Source organism: Danio rerio, chromosome 1 (genome assembly GCF_049306965.1).
Source record: "Danio rerio strain Tuebingen ecotype United States chromosome 1, GRCz12tu, whole genome shotgun sequence".
Taxonomy (NCBI): Eukaryota; Metazoa; Chordata; class Actinopteri; order Cypriniformes; family Danionidae; genus Danio; species Danio rerio.
The window spans coordinates 43,298,672-43,308,203 of record NC_133176.1 but is presented as its reverse complement, the minus strand read 5'-3'; the positions used below and the strand labels follow the sequence as shown (position 1 = coordinate 43,308,203).

Here is a 9,532-nt window from a genome sequence, read left to right as displayed (position 1 = left end):
TTTGACACATACTTTGGGAAAATGCTTTAAAATAAATAAAAATACAATACACTGAGGGTAAATTTACATTAGTTATATTGAGTTAGATGGGGTATCTGCTTCTTAAGTGTGACGTCACTTGAAGTGGCTTCCGAGTCCAAGTGCTCTATCAAACTGAATGGAGAGACTCAACAAATGGTAATAATAAACATTTACAAAGCGCTGTAATACTTTCTAAATTCACGATTGCAATATATATATCCATGCCTAATATCCGATGACCAGAAATTGATTCATTATTTATAAATTGTTCAATTATTGATGTTTGTCATGCAGCATATACAGAGACTGTAATGTACAGCATGATTTTATATAAAATTCACTTTAAAGTGTGATAGGACTAAAAAGTGGCCATAATCGAATATTTTCCCAATTCAAATGAGTAGCGGCTTGTACCCAGAAACCGTATTTCATACGTCACTGATATGTTATGACTTAACAAGCATATAGTGTGTGTGTGTGTGAGTGAGAGGCCTCTGTTCCCTTACCTTTATACGTCTGAGAAAATTAAAATAAGCACCTCAGCTCTCAGAACTACATGAAGTAAAAATTTTAAATTTGCTGTTATGCTCCATATAAAAGGCAGAAACTAAGCCTTTTTTGCTCAGGCCTTTCCAAAGGGTTAGTGGATGCCAACTGATTATCCACGGTAATGACAAAATGTACCTCTTCCTATAACAGGGAAAACCACCAACAATCAAGAATGCATAATTATATGGTGTCTTAGTTCAGAAATCAATAAAAAAATATCATTATAATGGAAGTCAAGGGTGCATGAACAGCAAACGAGGAGGAAAAAATAAATATGCTCCACAAAAAACTAACAATGCATCAAAGCCAATGTTGTTACAAATCTTTCACATTTTCAAGACTGTGATAAGGTAAAAATATATATCCAAACCAGCTTAGATATTTAAAATATAAAAATTTGTCTGTGTGTTTTCCCCTATATGAGTGACATCAGAAACTTGGCAATTAAAAAGTCAAAATCCTGTTTTTTTTTTAAACAGCATTAGCAGTTTTGATCAGAACTAAGGTTGATTAACTGATTAATTACAAAATATTGTCAGATGCATTTTTTATAGTGGACGTTTTCATCCCAAACATAATGTAGTAGTAAACATTTGAGCAATGCACAAGGATTAAATGTTCTTACAAATCCCTTAATAAGATAATAATAACAATAATAATAATAATAATAATAATAATAATAATAATTTTTAGCTATAAAGCACCTTTCCAGAGCTCAATGACACTTTACAAAGAATGCAACAAAATAACGTGCAATTAACATGATCTAAATGAATAGGGAAAAGGTGAAAAAAATATGTTCACCTTAAGCTTAAAGGTGCTATATGTAAGTTTTTGTCTAGCTTAAAAATACCTTAATATGCTTGCAGATATTGAAGAAATTTGCTAAGTGCACATTCTTGCTGATCTGAAAAACATTGATAAAGTCAGATATTTGGCTTTTAATATGTGCGTTACGTGCTGGAACGGCTGTCTTTATTTTGTTTCTATTAATCAGTCCAATGCCAGCTTAGAAAATTATATTCCAGCACCCGGGTTGTCTTGTTGGAAAACTGCATATTTCATTCATTCAGTCAGAAAGGCTCTCAAACCATGTGTTCAAGACTGAATAGACTCTGAAATGAGACACAGACACAGAGTTCCACATGAAGTGGTTATTAATTAGCAAATAATATAAATATTATGAAAAATTGTCATACTGTGTCCTAACTTCACGCTTTGTGAGATTTGCACTAGACGAAACACAACAGAAATGTAAATACAGCCATTCAGAAGCACAGCATATGCACTCACTCACGAAATGGTAAGCTTTATAATCTAATTAATACATATTTATCCTTTTTAACATTATTAAATGTACACGCTGAATCTGTGTTGGCTTGCATTATTTTACAGTTCTAAAGTTCAGTTGCAAATGGTTTATTCTTTTTTTCAAGATCCTTGATTTCCTGCTGCTTTCAGTGGTATCGCAATAAATGTCATGCAAAATGGCTTCCAAACATTATTCATTATTATTATTATCATGTAACACTGAATAAATCACATGAGGTCTACCTGAGGTGATCACAGTTTATCCAGTTGTTCAGCTGCAAGAAAGAGAAGCTGTTTTTAAAATATAAATTCCAGGTATTGGTTAAGATAAAAACTTATTTTAATATGAAAATATTCATTTTATTGCCACCATTGCTTTTTTTCAGAACATGACTTAAATCAGCCTTAAATCTGCGTTTAGGCATTATTTTTAGGCATCTCCAGAAATCTCCATAACCTGCATTGCATTGAAACACTATTGTGTCTTACTAAACATGGATTACATTGTCTACTTCTGTCTCGTGCCTGCATCTTGTGTGACACAACAACAAAAATAGCTAAATATGTTGGGCAGGTTTTTTAAAATAGCTGCTTGCATGTTTTGTTGTTTTAAATTGGGTGGTTGTGTGTCTTCATTCCTTTCCTGGCGGCTTGCAAACACACTGAACAAGATTTTTTCTTTTAATATTAGATTGTTCGTTTGGAAAAATAAAAAAGGTTTTTCATTAAAAAAAAGTGTAATTAAAGATTACTTTTATAAATTAAAATAAAATTACTTTTTACTTTACTAATTACTTAAACAAAAATAACTTTTTTGTCAACTGTTACACAAATTTTGAAAATGTACTTGCTTGTGGAAATTTTAAGAAAGTCAGCCTTTAAATTATTTAACTATATAATGATGGTTTATGCTTATGGTTGAATTCTCAGAAAATTTCACACATAAAACAGTTCTGGAAGGTATAATTAGATGTTAAAACAACAATTAAATGTAATTAAAGAGCAGCATGGTTGCATTACAGCAAAAGATTTGCAGGTTCGAGTCCCATCTGGACCATTAGGCTTTTCTGTGCAGTTTTTTGGCTTTCCTATAAGAAGTGTCAGGATATTAGAGATGATAGTGCTGTTGATGTTGTTTCACATGCATTATATTGCATGTATACACTCACTGGCCACTTTATTAGTTACACCTTTCCAACTGCTCGTTAAGACAAATTTCTAATCAGCCAATCACATGGCAGCAACTTAATACATTTAGGCATGTAGACATGGTCAAGACGTCAAGATATGGATGAAACGTTCTGCTTTAGTCATACTGAGCATCAGAATGGGGAAGAAAGGTGATTTAAGTGACTTTAATCATGGCTTGGTGCCAGACGGGCTGGTTGGGGTATTTCAGAAACTGCTGAATGGTATTGTGTAATGGTATACGCAATTATTTTTGGCACACTTTGGGCAATTGAATACTGTACTCAAATGGCCTCCACAGTCACCAGAATTCAATCCAATAGAGCACCTTTGGGATGAGGTGGAATGGCAGATTGGCATCATGGATGTGCAGCTAACAAAACTGCAACAACTGTGAGATGCTATCATGTCAATATGGAGCAAAAGTCTCTGAGGAATATTTCCAGTACCTTGTTGAATCTATGCCACAAAGGATTGAGGCAGTTCTGAGGGCAAAAGGGGGTACAACCCGGTACTAGAAAGGTGTATTGTTGTATAATAGGTTATAATATTTAATAAGCAAAGATAAAGATGATCTAAAAGAAGAATGAATAAAAAATCTAACTTTATATATCAAAATAGCAATATACTGTACATACAAACTATTAAGGAATTAAATGAGCAACATCATCAAAATTATGGAAACAAGAGTCAAAAAAGTGACAAACTTTACAGGTCTCCAAACAAATGAACAAAAAATGATAATTTCAGCAGCATCCTTATATAGAGAATGATTAGAAATTGACACAACGGACTTCACCTAAAAATGCAAAGCTAAATGCAAATGATTGAGAATTTGAATGTTCTGCCTTAAGCTGATTTCCATGAGTCAAGGGTGCAAAATACTTTCAGTTTCACAGAACAAAACAGATGTGACTGTACTATTCAACACAATGACATAGCCTGAAGAGGTATATGTTCTATGTAGTGTAGGGGGGAAATGCATTTAAAAGTTCATGCAGACACCAACCCAGACTCTACTGACATATTATGCAGTACTGTAACCAAACTCTGCAATCTATGTAGAAATCACACTATTTGTGTATGATTTTTACCCCACTTGTTTTTTTGAATGATTTGGGAGTTTGGCATTTACCACCTCACAACTCCAACACCAAGTTTAATCAGTCTATTCATTTTTGAAGTTAAATTGACTATAAAGTGATGTTAAGAGTATGTTTTAGTTATTCTGTTTTCAACTTAAAATGGTAAAAAAGTAAATAAGTAAAAAAAAAAAACACTAGGTTCTACTACATGTGGTCAATTTTATGCATAATTGCTGCATTATTATGTGCTCTTTCTTTATAAGCGACCACAGTGAAATGCTATTCAGTTTCTAGAGAAAGCTAAATAATTTCATGTTTTTCAGACAGAAATACGCAGCGTAGCAGTATTGAAATGTGTGAAATACAATTGAAACTAAAAATTAGGCTATGCATAAGTTTAGACACGTCTTTGTGTAGATTTCAAAACCTGTAGTCACTTAATGCTGTTTGATTACAACACAAGTGTAATGATTAATGAAAATGATAGATAGCTGATTGCTAATTGTGATTCTTGTTGTGAACCAGAAAGTTGCAACAAGGGAACCTCAAACTATCTTCCTAATGACCTAAAATCTAGGATGATTCATCAACATGAATTAGAAGGATGCAAAAAGCTATCCCAAAGGTTTAAAGTGTCTATCTCCACAGTCGGAAATATAGTAAGAAAGTAAAAGGCCACAGGAACAGTTCTTGTAAAGGAGCTTGAAAGATGAGCTAGGCCAAGAAAATATCAGAAAGGCAAAGGCGAAGGATGGTCAGAATGGTCACAGACAAACTACAGACCACCTCTAGAGAGCTCCAGGAACATTTTGCTGCTAATAATGTCATTGTACATTGTTCCACAGCAAAGAACAGCTCAATGGAAGGTGATGCAGAAAAAGGTTTTCTTTTATTCTGCCAACAAGAAGAGTTGTTTGGGGTATGCATTAAGCCTGAACAAGCCTGAATCATTTTGGAAAAATATACAGTGAACAGATGCCACAACCATAGACAATTTGCATAATGGCAAAAGAACTCAAAGCAGTTTAGTAGAAGAACATGCTCCCTACTGTAAAATATGGTGTTTGATCAATCATGCTGTGTGGATGAGTGGCAAGGACAGGTACTGGAAACCTTATCAGAGTTAAAAGTCACATGGATTTCCACCCAGTATCAGCAGATTCTGAAGAACAATGATCAGAAATCAGTCAGGAGGCTGAAGGTACGGTAGGGTTGGATGTTTCAGGAGGACAATGACCCTAATCACAGTTCCAGATCCCAAGGAATTCCTGGTCCAACATGATACAATGTTCTAGAATGGCCATCCCAGTCTCCAGACTTAAACATCATTGCAAATCTATGGATTGATTTGAAAAGGGCTGTTCGTGCTTGAACCCATGAACTGAACTAGAAACATTTTGCAAGGAAAAATGGCCCAAAAGACCTTCATCAAGAACTAAGCGACTTATCCTTGATTACAAGAAGTGTCTACAGGCTGTTATTTTGAGAGGCGTCTGGATGCAGACCTGGTGCACTGCAATCTGAGCTGCATCCAATGCTTTTTAATAGGTTCACCTAACCCCACCCCTAACCCTACCCCTCACAGTGACGTCGCTTGCTCCATTTGAGTGCATTGTGTCTGACATTCCATTGCTGAGTGATGCAATCTCAGCTTGCATCATAAAGGCTGCATCCAGATACCATTGTTTATTTCAGCAAAAGGTTGCTGTACAAAAGATTGATGTCATTATTCTGTTGGGTTGCCCAAATTTTTGCATCTGTCTGTTTTTGATATGACTTAAATTGCATTGAATGTGTTGATTAAATAAATGTTATGTCACAACTTAAAATATAAAATGTATATAAATGAATTTGATGATTTAAAAGGCCAGCAGGCTATGGCTTGCAGTTATGAAAATGATCAGGGGTGGCCAAACTTTTGCATAAGTCTGTAAATAAGCTTCTAAAGTATTTTGACTATGACATGCAAAATGAAAGAACATAATTTATTATTCATAAACTGCCGAACTGGCTAGGGCGGTGACAAGCATTACTCACCACAGTCATATTTCGCCTACACTGGGACAGTTAGCAGGTATTAATCTGAAGGGAAAAAAAAGCCAGTGGTTGCCAGAACTTTACCATTACAAATATGATAGAAAGTGCAAATTCATTTTTAAAATTGTATGGTTATCTACTTTATTAAATTACTTTATACACCAGTTTTTAAATACTAACATCTACACATCATACCTTTGTTACAGACAAAAACACAACCAAAAGCAGGTGGTGATGAGAATGGCATAGCTCATCACAAATCACTTTTCCCAGGAGCATAGAAACACAATACATTCTCAGCGTCATTCACACAAGGGCTAAGCACCATTATGGTAACAGACATAGAATTAAAATAATGCAATAAACATTATTTATGAACACTATTGTTATATACAACTCGAATATACATCACTGATGAAAAGAAAAAACTATAGTAACTATAGTAACGTCAACAAAAGGACTTAAAAAGTGAAGTGTCATGGCAAGCAAGTATGGAAAAGTCAATTTATAATTATTATGGTAACAGACTGTTACCATAATATGTTATAGTTATTACTAATAATAATAATATAATTAATAATAATATTGTCTTCTTGCCTGTTCCTCCTGTTGATTTTGTAGCTGCCTTTTCATTTTCTCGAATTGTTCACGCTCTAGATTTTGTTGCTCTAGAGCCTTCATCTGCTTCTTGTACCTTTCTTCATTCTCTTTCAGGATCCGTTGTTTCTCTTCTTCGATTGCTCTCTCTGCCTCCTGAAGCATGTCATTAGTGTAGTATGCACCGCCATTAAATCGCACCATTTCTTCAATTTTGTCTAGCAGCTGCATAACATGTGCTGGATCCTTTTTGTCATTGTCAATCCAAAAGCAGTCTCCTCCACATCTTCTGACAAATGCCTGTAGTCTTTCATCACTGCTCACATACGCCCCAAAGTCCTCCTGATCTTTAACCTGACTTGCATGAGTGAACAGCGCCATGGTGTAATTTATAGCTTCTTTACCAAATAATCGTTCAATGTATTCTAATGCTTTTGCATTTTCTTCAGTGAATCTTTCCAGTTTAAGGACAACTAGAAAGGCATGTGGACCTGGAGCAGAATAAGACATACAGTACTTAATCTCTCTCTCTGTATCTTCTTTGCTCACACTCGTGTCAAAAACTCCAGGAGTGTTAATAATTGAAATTCTTCTTCCATTAACAACCCCAAATTTCTTTTCACATTTGCGAGTAACAGATGAAGCCAAAAATGCTGATTCAAAAACTTCTTGTCCCAGGATGGTGTTTCCTGTTGCACTTTTTCCAACTCCCGTCTTTCCAATCAGGACAATCCGAAGCTCACTTTTTTGTTCTGTTAGACAGTGTAAAGTAACCAGATACGCAAGTATTTTCTATTCTTTTTTGTTTAACATATCAGATAACATGCAATATTGTATTAATTACATTTTATTGTATAATATCAATAGTTTTTTTTTACCAGTTTCATTTTCATCCAGATCTCCACTGATTGAACTGTTAATTTCATGCTTTCTCATCTGAAAGTAAATGTATAAATGCTGGAATAAGGTTGTAATTTGATCATGTTTGTAATTGTGGCACATTGTTTTTATACAGGTGCAATAACCAAATGACACTGGATGCCTAAAATTACAAATTACAGATGGATAATAATTACAGCTCATAATTCATAAACAATGTTTCGATTTGAGGGACTAAGCCAAAAAGAAAATAAATGAATGAATGAATGTTTTGATTTGTTTTATGCTTTAAAAATTTTAATTTTTTTTATCTTTTTAAAGAGGTTGGATAAAGGTTAGTTGTTACTGACAGGGAAATTTTTTGTAAAATTTAGTTGCTATCACAGTATGAAATATATAAAACTTTATGAGTCAATTTTAAGAGTGACACGTTTTTAACACAAATATTGTCTCAAATGGCTATACGAGCCGTTTTACAAAACCCAAATAACACAGCTTAACATTAATCATGTTTCAGTAAATACAGAAATACGGTAAATTATTGGTTGCTGCTCCTGTAATCTGAAGCTACAGAGAAATATTCAGTTAGCAGTTGTATTGATAATTACCTGTAAACCAACTGCAATTGCATTGGAGAAAGACAGAAACCAGGACCTAGATTCAGTAGGCTTCATTTTAGATGTGGTTTGAGATTTAATGTCACACCTGTGAAAACAACATATACAGTAGCAATACTAACAGATTAAATAACTGCTTATAATAACAATAATATAATTAATTTTTTCATGTTTGATCATTTATGTAAAAAATGAATTGTAAATCTTACCCTTCAGTGCAGTTGTGATTGTCAGTGCCAGCTTTCACCGCCCTTGTTTATATACTGTACTGTGAAGAGGAGGAGCTTTAAATTTCTTGTATGCTTATAATTTGATGCTGTCACCTGATGCAATTCCAAACATAGTTTAAAGCAGAATCAGAGAAGCACATTGAAATAACAGCATTACATTTTAAAGGTGCTGTATGTAAGTTTTTGACTTTTCTAGCATAAAAATACCATACTATATTTGCAGATATTTTAGAAAAATGCCAAGTGAACATTCTTGTTTATCAGAAAAACAATGATGAAGTCAGATATTTTGCTTTGAAAATGTGCATTCGGAACGTCTGTCTTCGCTCAGTTCAGTGTGATTTAATCATTACTGAGAGTTCAAACACTGAAGAGCAAATTCATCGATGCGTAGCTCTACCAATCCTGAACCATGCGAGGCAGTGGCGACAGCGGAGAGGGAAAAAAAACTTCACCTGATGGGAGTGAAGAAAAGTAACCCTGAGAGAACCAGACTCAGTTGGGCATGACCATTTTAATTTCTCCGCTGGCCAAAAGTCTTGTGCAGAGCTTCAGTCGCCATGGTGGAGGCTGGAAGATGGCCTCAGCGAAGACTCGTCTGTCCCTGGAGCGTTGCTGGAATCAGACACATGTTCTCCACTCCCCACGACCATCAGCGCAGCAGCAGCTCAGGATATGGCCTGGTCCCGGATATGGAATCCTTGGGATCATCTCGTCGCTGGTCTTGGATCCAATCAGTGACTCCGCATAATCTGAGGACCTCGGGATGAGTATCCCCAGGTGAAAATAGAGAATCTATCTGAGCTATCTGAGAGAATCGCAGATGAGTCGCCGATGCCTGTGAGATATTTGGCGTGCTGAATATCTGGAGCTGTCGGCGATTCAAATCATGCCGTGTGAATTGAGTTTTGACTGAAAATAACATCAGCAATCGCCTACAGCCAATAAGAGAGCAGCATTCACTTGTGTGTGCGTGTGTGTAAACCTGCTGCAGGCCAGCGGGAGGCTGGGGGAGAAG

At 35.2% G+C, this 9,532-nt stretch overlaps 1 protein-coding gene across 1 annotated transcript; it reads right to left on the bottom strand.

Annotated features, from left to right (window-relative positions):
• Window positions 1-6,318: 6,318 nt before the first annotated feature.
• si:ch211-113e8.5 lies at window positions 6,319-8,505 on the bottom strand. Its single transcript, NM_001328567.1, has 4 exons — window positions 8,494-8,505; window positions 8,276-8,372; window positions 7,667-7,724; window positions 6,319-7,540 (listed from the first exon to the last, which is right to left on the bottom strand). The coding sequence occupies exons 2-4, from the start codon at window positions 8,339-8,341 to the stop codon at window positions 6,765-6,767; spliced, it is 900 nt and encodes a 299-aa protein (NP_001315496.1). The 5' UTR covers window positions 8,342-8,372; window positions 8,494-8,505; the 3' UTR covers window positions 6,319-6,764.
• Between the last annotated feature and the right edge of the window lie 1,027 nt (window positions 8,506-9,532).

Bases quoted from the DNA above. Each gene is read 5' to 3' on its own strand.
- si:ch211-113e8.5 (NM_001328567.1), bottom strand. From the start codon at position 8,341: ATGAAGCCTACTGAATCTAGGTCCTGGTTTCTGTCTTTCTCCAATGCA. The intron at 7,725-8,275 runs GTAATTATCAAT...ATTTACTTTCAG, and splicing joins CAATTGCAGTTGGTTTACAG to ATGAGAAAGCATGAAATTAA. The intron at 7,541-7,666 runs GTAAAAAAAAAC...ACTGTCTAACAG, and splicing joins TCTGGATGAAAATGAAACTG to AACAAAAAAGTGAGCTTCGG.